General features: G+C 47.5%; 1 protein-coding gene across 2 annotated transcripts in view; it reads right to left on the bottom strand.

Moving 5' to 3' along the window:
• Nucleotides 1-1,134: 1,134 nt before the first annotated feature.
• The window catches only part of Ca12 (carbonic anhydrase 12), a 57,662-nt gene continuing 46,179 nt past the window's right edge, over nucleotides 1,135-12,617 (bottom strand). Inside the window, exons 9-11 of one of the 2 annotated variants that reach the window (XM_006979309.4) lie at nucleotides 5,420-5,449; nucleotides 4,499-4,586; nucleotides 1,135-3,762 (exon numbers count right to left, since the gene is read on the bottom strand). In XM_006979309.4, coding sequence (XP_006979371.1) covers nucleotides 3,693-3,762; nucleotides 4,499-4,586; nucleotides 5,420-5,449 — 188 coding nt within the window. In that variant the 3' untranslated portion in view covers nucleotides 1,135-3,692. Of the gene's footprint in view, nucleotides 3,763-4,498; nucleotides 4,587-5,419; nucleotides 5,453-12,617 lie in introns of both variants that reach the window. The other variant, XM_015997989.3, reaches the window with a different exon arrangement.

Below are 12,617 nucleotides of genomic sequence, written 5' to 3'. Positions count from 1 at the left end.
ACTTTTTCTTCGAGGCTCAACTTAGATAATTTTATCTATATTTGGAGGAGGGAATGATCAAGCTGAGGGAAGAATTAAATGCTTTATGCAACTGGTAGCTCCCACCTCCACACTTTCCTGGCTTAACCCAGATGAGTCTTGATTGTACAGAATGGGGAGAAAGGCTGCAGAGAGAGGAGATACTCACTACCTGGTTCAGGAAGTGCCTTCCCAGCTTCCTGCCTAGACATAAGAGCAGATCCAACACAAGCATTTCAGGGAGCTCTATGTCTTGCTCCCAACCTGTCTGCATCCCTGCAACTGCCCATGACACGTGGGAGGATGTCAAAGCGGAGAGCTGGAGAAGGCTTTGGTTCTCAATAAAGCAACCGTCAATACCCATGGTTTGTAATGTTTCTAATCCGAAGCTGGGTCAGCTGCTGTGCCACCTCCCAGAGCATGTTGTTCGTGAATAGAGTGAAAATTGGAGGCTTCTCTAAATAACACACGCAAACAATGACCGGACCTATTGTAACCTGCATGGCGCCTCTTCTTTAGCAAAGCAGTGTGTAAAGTCTAGATTTAGACAAAAGGTGATAGCATGTTTGCAAAAGGATTCAAAGTAAGGGAACGGCAGTCGAGAGAGGCCATCCACCTCCTGCTTGCAGCATTCTCAGAGTGAGAAGAGACATAGACCTGTTCCCTGGTGGTTGTGAGCCACTGGACGTGGGTAGTAGGAAGCAAACCTCGGTTCTCTGCAAGAGCACCAAGTACTCTTAACTACTTAGCCATCTCTCCAGTCCCTGGCCTTCGCCTCCTGATGTTCCTATCTCAGCCTCTCAATGGCTGGGAAAGCAGGCATCCTGTGACTTGTTCTTCAAGGCCCAGCTTATACCCTGTTTCCCCCCCTAAGCCCTCCCCTAATTACTCGGGATTTCCCAGCCTCACTAATAAGCAGTTACATGACTCAGAGCTATACACACCATATATCTTCATTCCCCTCCATCCTGAATGACTAAGTCCATCTGTGTGTTTTCCTTTAGAGCCAGATTCTAAGAGCTGGATGCAAAGGACAAGACCATTTGTTCTCATTAGTTACTCATCACCAAAAGAAATGCCTCATCCACTCTTACCTTTGGGGGAAAAAAATCAGTCTGATGTGAAAAACATTTTTATTATAATTTCTTATATTTTCAGTGTATGTCTTCATTACAATCATTGGTACAATAAATATAGAAGTGCTAAACGGGCCATCATCACAGTGGCCTATGGATGAGAGGCACAGGGGGGACCCAAGGGTACTGTCACCCCTGGTACTTTCTCAGGGCCAATCAGGAGGCCTTCAAAGAGTACTGAGAGGACAAGGAATAGAAATATGATTAAGACAGTCAGTGCAGCAAATTCTAGAATACCATTAAAGCCATGGATACATGTTTTACTATAATGACAGATACTGAAAAACCACAGCGAGACTCAAGTTCTCCAGTTAGAGGCAGAGGAAAACTGCAGAAACCAGTGCCTCCCCCAGGTCCCAGGTGCATGCCCCACCCGCCCATGCCCGGTGTTGGTCTTCTTCACCTGCCACGTGCCCAGCCCTGTGCCCACCCAGGCTCTCCTAGGCACCCACCTTACACCTCACACAGCCGACTTAAGGCGTGTAAGGCAAGCTGTGCTTCACACCCCACAGCACTGGCTTCCCTCAGTGGTGGCCAGAATGACTGGGAATACGAAGAAAGCTGCATCTTCAAGAGTTACAGGTTGACAGCGCTGATTCTCGGAGCACTCTGTCTGCCTCCCTGGCTCTGTTTCATCTCAGCCGTGAGGACTGAACGAGGACTGAATGTCTGGGCCATGCTGAATGGGAAGAGGGAAGGAGAAAGGCCGCTGTTTTCACCTCCCACCACATCTCCCGTTGGGACCAGGCTTCGTGCCAGGGACGGCAGTCTCGCTGTGCTCTCACATAACTGGTCGGTGCATAGTTCTTTGAGACAGTCTTGCTGTCCTGGAGTGCTTTATGCTAGTTTCTGGCTGATGGTTCTGGCCCCTGAACTCTGCTGCTGCCGCTCCTTGAGGCTGCTTGTCCTTACTGTGATGATGCCATCGGGCACGTACACTGCGCGCGCGCGCACACACACACATACACACACACACACACACACACACACACACACACACACACAGCCAAGCCCCCACTGGGTCACCTGTAACCTCGCCCAGTGAATTATGTTACAAAGACACGGGGCTGGCCACCATGAAAAGTTGTAATGGTAGAGAAAGATTTTTTTTTTTTTATCAAATCAGAGGAAGGAGTAGAAGGGAAGAGATATAAAAACAAAAAACAAAAACAAAAACAAAAAAAACCCCTTGTGCTTCAAGAGGACATTCCATGCTGTCAAAATGAGACAAAATCAGAGACCTGCAAGGAACTAGCAATCAGGGGCTGGTGGCTGAGGCTCCTGTAGAGCCGTGGAGCTGACTGCTCTCCACAGAGCTCTCGCCTCTGTGGGAGGCACATGAAGAAGGAATGAAGTATTCTCAGAAACTCTGTGACTGAGAGGGAAGGACAGGGAGAATCTTGGGAACATTCCATTGGTTTGGGTACTTAAATACCAGGACCTGGTTTGGCTCTGTGCAGCTAGCTTCCTGCTTGGAGAGTATGAAAATACATTTTGACCGAACATCGTTTAGACTTCTCCACGGCCAGAGGAGTAGACAGTCGTGACCCTGAGTTGGCAGAAGGGATATCAGAGGAGGTTGAACTGACATTTGGGCAAAAGAGACAAAGTTGCACAGTAGTCTTGCTTCTGTCTGTTTCCCACGGGTTCAAAGCAGAGCAGATCATTCATAAATCCCATCTACTCCAGGAGAGAGAAAGCAATGGAGTAGGATATGAAACACAACTGCCCTCCTGAGGCTAAGTAGGCGGCAACTTAGACTCAGTTTCTCTTCCACTGTCTCTTGATTCCAGTTCTGACTCCAGAGGAAGACTCCTGGACAGTGTCTGCCTTCCCCTTGCCTCCGCTTCCCCTTCCCCTGTCTCCCTTTTATCCCCACTAAGACAGAACTTGAGCCCGCATGGCTGTAAGGTTTGGTCAGTGTCTCTAGCCCAAAAGACAGGACTGTGGAAATGCCCTAGTATATTATAGTTTTTCTTTTTTTTTTTTTCTGATCATCTGATGCTTCCTGTCGCAACTCTTCCCCATAGGCATGAGGTCAGGCTGGAGGGTCTGTCAAGGCAGAAGGAAATCCAAGGAAGACAGCTCCTCACTGAGGAAGGAAGCTGAGTTTCAAAAGCGTCACCCGAGCAAAGGACAGACGCTCTGGTCTGGAAGGTCAGAGAATAACTGGAATGTCCATGGCACTGGGGGCGTATCAAGATGAACCTAGGATGGAAGTGGTTTCCAAGCCCTAATAGTCCACCAGCAGGTTCGGTTTGTGACCCAGAATCCTAAATCTCCAGTCATCTCACGCAGCTAGAGAAATCCACTGAAAGCTCCTGCCCCCTAGTTCAGTTCATCCCACTCACTGGTCACCCCGGGGTGGCTGTGACAGCAGAACAGGGGAGGACCAGCTGGAAGCCTCTCAAGAGTCTGGGGAAGGGGTGACAGTTGGGCTCGAGAGAACACCTGGAGGTATTTCAAGTGTCCAGGGAGCCAAAGTGTGTAGTGTCCAAAGCAAGGTCCTTCCTTGGATGTCTGAGAATGCCAGGGACCTCAGGCGTGGGCCTCAGTCTCCTTCTTGATGGCTGGCTTATAAATGACTCCCTTGTTGTCACCTTTTCTGCTACAGGAACAATAAGAACACAAGTCTTGTTAGTCAAAAGAGGAGAGAGAGGGAGCCAGAGAGCAGCCTGGCGCAGGTATGGAATAAAGGAGTTTTGGAAGTCCAGATTCCTCTCTGGGGGACTTTTCCTCTGTTGGACTTGGGAGAAAATGGTGTCACACCAAACTTTAACTAAAACAGAACCTATTTGTTTTCTGTTTGCAAGGCCTGGTCATAGCAGACCTGCATCCTGAAGCAAGTCTTATTATTACTCCCACTTCAAACTTCTGATGCCATAATTGGAAACCTTATTTTCCATACCAAGAAAAATAAATTGAGTTAAGAAAAGCCAAGCATGGCAATAAAACTATGGGCAAAGGCATTTATAGCTAATATGAGTGAGGGACCAGATTTTTCTTCATTTTTCTTTTTGGATTCATAGAAGAAACACCAGATGGAAAGATCTTAGTGCCAAGGCAAACACACATCGGAAGACTTGCCTAAGGTCTCACAGCTAACCAGTAATGGAGAAAGGCTGGTAGAGTCACCAGCACACCTGAGCACCGTCACCCTTAAATGACCAGTATTTCATGCAAGGAGCTAGACACTGGTGTTTGGAGAGCAGCACTCTTAGGGTAGCGTGGGTTATACAACAGGAGCTCTTCCTTCTGCAGAGCTGTCTCTCCAGAGAGACCAATCATCACGGGCACATAAGCCACACATTCAGAATGGGAGTTCTGAATCCAAACCAACTTACCTCTTCTTCCTTCTGAAGAGCCAAATAGACACTGCCAGAACAATGGAGATGCCAAGAATACCAGCCAGGACCACGGAAAGGATGATACCTGGTGAGGAGGCAGGGAGCACATGTCACATTCCTCCTTTTCCTCATTGATCCCCGGAGCACATGGGTGTGAAATGATGTCCTAGATATACAGTTGTCCTCAGGGCATTATGAGTCCCCCACCTCTGTTCTCAGGATTCTGGCCTCTGGCTTTGTGGGACTGTCTGGCTGGAATGCTTAGGGGACGCCTGCAAATTGCAGTGGTTTTCCCTCAGGGGCTCTCCAAGCTGCACAAGGATCATCTGAGGATCATGTTCACAATGTAGACTTCCCGAAAGGTCAGCCCTAAGAGACTTGGTTTGGTCTATTGGACCTGGGACCCAGGAAGCTACATTTTATTTTCCAACATCTCCAGCTGATGCTGATGCTGATGCTTGTGGTCTGTGAACCACACCTTGAGAAACCCTGGGCTACAGAATAAGATCTCAGTCTGCTTTTGCTTGCTGGATGTAAGGTCTCTTGGGACGATTCTATCAATGTTGCCCCCAATTTTCACTGCTGCAGTCCCAAACAACCGACCCCGTGGCCACGATCATGTGACCAGCCACCTGACCTTGGGCTTAGGTATGTTTTTAAACAGTGCCCTCCAACCTTAACCAACAGGATGTCTTAAATGGGATTTTTGCATACACACCACAGAGTGATTCAGTCTTTTCATTAGAGAAACATTTGATTGACAGTTCATTTTTTAATTAGAGAGCAGCTTGAGGGATACCAGAAGCCAAAGCGACAGCAGAGAAGCAGAAAAGATGGGCTGAAAGTATCACAAAGCCCAGATCACATGAAAATCACGGGATCACCCAGGTGTAACATGCACACTCAGGAGGCACATACCCAGGCTCAGTCCTGTGTCGGTAAGGAGTCCTACTTCAAAGGGGGGAGAAGAGATTGGAGGTTAATCTAGAGCCAGACCATGATGGAGCTGACCAGTGCATAGCATAAAACTCTTATTTTTGTTTGATATTCCAGGGCTTATTCAGATTTTAAGGATGGTGACCCCTGTCTTAGGTTGATGGGGTAGGGAAATTCCCACCTAGGGATCCATACTGTTTCCTCCTCCATCCCCTGTTCCTTTACCACAGTCACTTTCTTTGCTAGGGCAAGACTTTGATTTTTAATCATGGTGGCCAAAGAGGCACAGTGAAGCTGGATAAGAATTAGCCTACCTTGGCAAGTTTTCTATTTCTCTGGCACCTGTCTTTCTCAGTGAGGAACCTGCCACCAGCCTTCTCCCCTCTCCCAACTACTCTAACGTCACGCTTTGGCTCTTTCTTTCCCACATCTGCTTGGTCCTACTGGACAAACTCCTCTACTATACCAATCCATCTTCTCTGCGTCATGAGACTGAGGCATTATGACTTCCCCCAAGGAATCACTATTAGGAATAAGTAGGATGAGTTTAGAGTTCTAAGGGGTACCCAGGTGTAACATCGAAGGTAAAATCCCACAGCCTAATAGGGATCTCCAAGGACATAGTCACCTGTGACTGCATCTTTCTGAATAAACGGAGGACCCCAATCACAACATCCTCCCTGAGCGGCCCCTAGCCTGCCTCCTATAGGTTAGTACTACTCTTCTCTTCTTCTCAGCCAGGTCCTCCATCTAAAGAAGTCTGTTTACACACACCCCCTTCTCGGGTGCTTTTCTGAAACTTTAGAGAGCGTGTGTGTGTGTGTGTGTGTGTGTGTGTGTGTGTGTGTGTTTGCATGTGCACGAGTGTGTGTGCCTCCCTGCCTGCTTTTCTGTCTATTCATGGTGTTCGTTCTAACTCACACTGGGAGCCTGAGTATGACAGGCTGTGGTAACCTGTGATAGTCTGCACCTGTATAGCCCACCATAGGAACCAAGATACTAGGTGACCCCTGGCCAAGTGTGAGGTGCCAGCAGAGGGGAATAATTCACCCTTGTGGCTTTCATCATATCGAGGCACAAGACCTGAGGCTGCAGGGTAAGGTTTTGCTCACCTGCCTTCTCCTATCCTGTGGCCAGAGTCTGGCTGATTCCCCAGGAGCCATAATACCTGTACCCCTTCTCTACTATCCTGCAGTTTCACACCAAGCCTGCCAAGCCTCCGAGACAAGCCTGAGTAGCCCTGGCTGCTGAGAGAGTAAACTGAGTAGACATCAGGAGAGTGTCCCCAAGGATAGGTGGACTGTTCCTGTTCTGACTAGCCACCACCAGGGGTTCATAGCTCTTAAGTAGCTCCCCTGGTCAGATCGTCTGCCCAGGCCTCCCTGGTAAACTGAGCACAGGGAACAATGTATGTCTCGAGATATACATAGGACAGGTTCCCACTCAGGGAGAATTTTATGCATATTGTGTGCTCCCCCTAGCCTGGGGTCCCAGCGCAGGACAACTTAGTATTTGAGTTTGCTGGGGGGGTTTGTTTGTTTGTTTTTAAATGGTACCCAGAGACCTTGCTCATTTCTATCTTAAGCTCTGGCCGTTTCTTCTCTAGCCCTGTGATGAAACACAATTTTGTTCCTCAAGCTGCAGAAGCTTTTAGGGCTGATCCAGCCACGCAAGGCTATCACCAGCTAGCCACCTGGCTAGGTTGTCCAAGCTGGACCGTCTCTTTCACAGTCACCATAACATGTGAGAGCCACATGGGCCCAAACAGCTGAGCATTCCTACCACATGGCTGAAGGAGTTGTCTGTGTGCTATGGTCTTGGGTTGCTGAGCAAAACCCATGGAGATCTAGGCCCTACGGTGATACTTTTCTCCAGAGAGGCCCAGCTTGGTGGCTTCTCTGGAGGAGGAGTCCAGCATCCCCTTGCTTGCTCTGCAGTATTTTGACAATAGCATAATTGAACCCAGTGCTCCAACCCAAGTTTTTCCCTCCTAGGTGGACTCTGTCAGGGACTAAATTGTCTCTCTTTGGAAACAATGATGTGGGCCCACACAGCAATGAAGACAAAGACAGTTCCAGAGACTGGAATAAGTGAATTTTCAACTAAGATGTTGATGTTGGAAAAAAAAACAAAAACAAAGCAGCTAAGGTGCCAAGGAAGGAAAACGCTTGGCAAAGGGTGTCACCATAACAGTTCTACCTCCCCAGGATGCTCAAGGCAGGAAGGTGTGGTTAGAATGCCATCCTGCCAATTTAGGCCGTACCAACCAAGGTGTGCAGAAAAAGACCTTGCTCAGCGGGTTTGAGGCCCACGGAAGATAGGGCCAAAGCATCTGCTGACTAAAGAGCCAGGGAGCTAGCAATGAGCCTTTCAGGGCATAGGGAGAAATGTCTAGATAACTTGAGAACTCGAGCCAGAAAAAGAAAGCGACGTATTTCTCAGCAGAGGCTCAGCCAGGTGAGGCTAGTCTCTGGGCAGCTAGAGTACTGTTATCAAAGATGGTGCAGGATGGGCTGAGCTGGAGAAGGTTGTGTTCAGCTTAAACAACGAAATTAGTTGTTTCCAAACAGGGACAATAACATGTAATTCCTAAAGAAGAACGATGAGACAGATGGGGAAAATGGAGACAGGCTTGCTCTCAGAGGTGGTCCATGACAGCCAGCTGATGAGAACCTAGCGGAAAAGACTCCTGAGATAGATAACTCAAGCTGAGAAGCCAGGCGAGCACTGCCTGCTCAGTGCCTCCAGAGGGCACTTAGGAACCAGCCAGAGTGAACAGAGATAGGGCAACACCACACACAAAAGGAAATTGCGCACAGGTGCAGACAGCCGCCTTGTCCAGGAAGGTAGACCACCTGGAGAAGGTCAGGAACTGCTTGGCACAAAGGCCCCTTACTACCTGGACTAGCTGGCTCAGGAGCTGCCTCTTCCACTGGCATCTGGCTGCACCGAGGATGCTGGGTAACTGCTTTTGAGGTGTTCTGAAGCCTCAAGTACAAACACAGACAAGTCCAGCCCGGAGAGCAAGCACTCATTTACACATCTTGGAGTACCTGGAAAAACAGTCTAGTATTTTCTAGTTCTACGTTCAATTCTGTTTGATTGTGGGATGTAATCTCTCATTTCAAAGTCCCCAGAGCCAACAGGTTTTGCAGGGATGATATATCTCCAGTGGTCTCCAGTCTTATGACGGGAGCCAGGAAAGTTTAGGTTTACCAGGGGTTTGGTTGCTTATGAACATGACATTGACTTAGAATGATAACAAGTTACTCTTATTATATTATTATATTGTACCCTTAGGCTATAAGCCTCAGAGTCAAGTGACTGCAGTGTTAACGTTCTTTTCCAGTTGTACTTGGCTTAGGAAAACACCCTCAGTGACCAAGCATACATCGCTGCTGCCTTTGGAGGGTATTTTTCAACCAGGCAATGTTTTTCATCAACCCTGTATAATCCAGTGAGAGAATAACTTCTCCAAAGAATCCCACCAAAAAGGCACCACTAGGCAGATTATAAAGTAGCTGGCTTATAAAACTGTAATAGAAACTGAGGGCTTTGTCTCCCAGATTGCAAGCCTGCCTGCCACACTGTTCTGAGCCAGGTACCATGCCAGCTCTTGAACTTTGAGTTGCATTCAGTGGTCCAGGCTGTCAGGGATTAAGGGATGATGGCTAATAGGATGGGGAGCTTATATCCCAGTCATCTCAGAGGCACAAAAAGTGTGACATCAGTTGGCAACTTCCTCCAGGCCTTTAAAACTCAGTTGCAGGTTCGAGTCTTGAATTTCCCTTACATATGGTTTTATTTTAACATGGTTGGAAAACTTAGAAATCTGACAACTGGCCAGGTGTATGTGTAAACCATTCTAGAGAGAAGATACTGGGGAGGGAAGGGAAAAGGAAACGGTCAGTTATATTCTTTTAGCAAGCTTATAACATGCACCAGGCGCGGTGCCAGGAATAAAGAAGGAATGAGACGCGAGACATCAGGCATCCTTTCCGTAAGGATGTAAGTGTATAGTGTATAACAGTTTCTGTCTGTCTGTCTATCTATCTGTCTATCTATCTGTCTATCTATCTATCTATCTATCTATCTATCTATCTATCTATCTATCTATCTATCTATCTACCTATCTCTGGTTTGACTGTATTGTAATAAATAATTACTTGGTTAAATGCCACATACCACAATCGAGATGAACAAATCAGATGAAAGAGGCCGGTAATAAGCCACCTCCAGGGTAATAGGGAGGGTTTCTGAGAGAGTGTGATTAAAAGTCTTAAAAGAACTTTGATAATGAGAGGGAGCCATTCCAGACAAAAGGAATAGTGTATGTGCCTTCCTGTCTTAGGAGGCCCTGCAGTTTGGGAGGCTGAGGCTGAGAGGGCAGGGATGGCGGCCACAGAGAGCTGACATGGGAGGATCAGCCGGGCCTCACCAGGAATGGGTCCATCCTTATTCCTGGCCCCTTTCCCAGCTGTTGTTCCTGACCTCAGCCTGCTCTGAGTCAGGGGCTTGTCAACAGGAGCAAGAGGGAATGTGCGGGGTGGGGGTGGGATTTTGGGAGGTTGATTTTTTTTCTGTCCCATAGTGCACAGCTGGGGCATGCTAGGGAAACTCGTGGTGTGTTGAGGGGACTGGGACTTCACTTCTTAGTACATTTGAAGATTGCTGCTCCCAGTTCAGACCCCTGATCCAGGTCTGGGAATCTGAAGGTAGGAAGTTCTCTGTTTTCCCATTGGATGCCTTGGAAGAATTGATGATACTCTTCCATCTAATAGCTTTTATTTATAAATAGAAAGTTGAAGAAACACAAGGTCAATAACCACGGCATATAAGTTCTAGTCTCAAAAAAAATTAATCATCCATCTTAGCTGGATAAAATTTCTCTCTTTTGAAAGTTTTTCTAAAACTATGCAGGTCTGTCCAGGATAAGCAGACTCTAATTATGTTACTGTGCAAATGGCATTGGTTAGGCCCTCCCCCTTGATGTCCAGCAGGCTCAATAGTACAGCACACTTACTCATATAAATGCCCCTCAGCTGGCTCTAGATCCCTAGTGAGTGACATGCAGTTCCTCAGAGCAGGCCCACTAAAGACATGATTATAGAAACTTTTTGGCCTTTTCTTGTCTCTCCAGTTTCCCTGCCCCAACATGCCTAAAAGGAAATAGACAATATTAGTATTTAGGTTTGATAGACTCTTGCCTTACTATCCATCACCATTTGGACTCAGAGTTGGGGTCATGGACTGGGAAGAAATGAACCCATTTCTGGGCCCTGGCCTGTGCTCTTTCCAGCATCCTCACTTAGGGTACCTGGCTCTCAGGAAACCTGAGCTGAATTTAGGTGAGTCTCCTTTCTGGCACCCCACCTTGAGGGCAAGCTCAAGTCTTCCATTTTCCAGAGGCCCCTGCAGGACCTACAGCTTTCCATCTGGAGTAGGGACTTTAAGCCATCCAAACGGCCACCAAGTGAGGTAGGAAGGAGACAAGGGATGATGAGGGCCCTGAAGAAAGGTGCTCAGGTGAAGGGTCTGCAGACTTTCCCAAGGGAGCCTAGGTCTCTCTCTGGCCACTTCTCCTAGCCTTCCTGGGTTATATAAGAAGGATATTTACTTAGGTTCTAAAGGGGTATGGGAACAAGGCTTCTCTTGGGTTAGTTAGTTTGGGGTCATCATCACGAGACTCAGGTTTTCAGGACATAATACAATACAGACGAGAGATGGCTCTGTGGTTAAGAACACTGATTGATTTTCCAGAGGAGTTGGGTTAGATTCCCAACACGCACAGTGTTGGAAATAGTGATTCACAACTGTCTATAACTACAGTTCAATGGAATCCAACACCCTGTGCTGATCTCCTGGGGCACCAGGCATACACATTATACAGACATACATGCAGACAAAATACCTATAGACATATAAAATAAAAATAAAAATTTAATTAAAAAAATAAAGATCAGAGCATGTGATACTCAACTTTAGAATCCTATACTAATGGGGAGAAAACCAGTCCTAAGCCTACAAAGTCACTGACCAATCCCTGCGATAGTGGTTCCCAATGGGGCCATTTTGCCTCATCTCCCCTAGAGAACTGGGCAATGTCTAGAGATACTGTTTGAATATCACAAGTGGACACATGCCACAGGCATCTCATAGGTAAGGATGAGGGACACCTGCTAATGCTGCAGGGCAAGGGAGGCCCCACTATAAGAATTATTCTGCACCATGTGTCAGTAGTGCCAGAGTTGAGAAACCCCTCTCTAGGGCTACATCATGGCTAAAGTATAAGCACCTTTCAGGCAGAAAGCACGTTCTGTGCTGCTTTTATAAGCATGTTCTAGTAATAGCAGTTAAATCGTTCAGCCCTATGTGTTTCAATTTGATTAAATCTCAGAACACACACACACACACACACACACACACACACACACACACACACACACACAGCACACACGCCCTTGCATTTTCTCTCCTAGAGATTTTCTTTGCTTTCTTTTCCTGGAAGAATGTGTGGATTCCTTAGCTCTCATTAACTTTGGAAGGAAACTGCATAGAACAGACCCTAATCATCAATGGGCCTCCATGGAAGAGTCTGCAAAGAACTGAACCCAAATCACTCAGGGGTCATGTGGACAAACAGGCCCATGCTATAATCCTGAAAGTGCATGTTAGCCAGACCTGCCCCAGGTTGGCCGGGAGAGGCCTTTGTGGATTCCGGCACCTGTGGGCAGAGGAGGGCAGGAGCTGAGCTTCCGAGGGGCTGCTGCTTCTTCTTGCCTCAGGAAGCAGCCTTGCTTGCTGCCTGTGTTTTGGAGTATGAGGAAGGGAGTACTTTGGCCAAGTTTCTATAATCAGTGTCTAAAAGTTTGCCTTGGACTGCTGCAGATTCTCCAAGGAGAAAGCCTCGCCTCGCCTTGCCTCATGGAAGCAGCAGCATCTCTGATCAAGCCATGCGGGAGGGCCTGTGGCAAAGCTACCTTTGGGCTTTGGGCTTGATGTCCTAAGCCAGGGGTTAGTCTTCAAGCTTCCGTCTAGAGCCCTCTCAGTCTACTCCAGCCAGACTTGCAGGATCTACCAAAGCACTCAGCTGCAAAGCTGCCTGAAAGATCCAGTCTACAAGCAGCTACTTAGACCTGAGCCCATCTGAGAAGACGGCTAATTAGCGCCAATGCCACAG

Source organism: Peromyscus maniculatus, chromosome 7, assembly GCF_049852395.1.
Source record: "Peromyscus maniculatus bairdii isolate BWxNUB_F1_BW_parent chromosome 7, HU_Pman_BW_mat_3.1, whole genome shotgun sequence".
Lineage (NCBI taxonomy): Eukaryota > Metazoa > Chordata > Mammalia > Rodentia > Cricetidae > Peromyscus > Peromyscus maniculatus.
The sequence above is the reverse complement of the archived record's forward strand: the minus strand, read 5'-3'. Positions and strand labels throughout refer to the sequence as shown.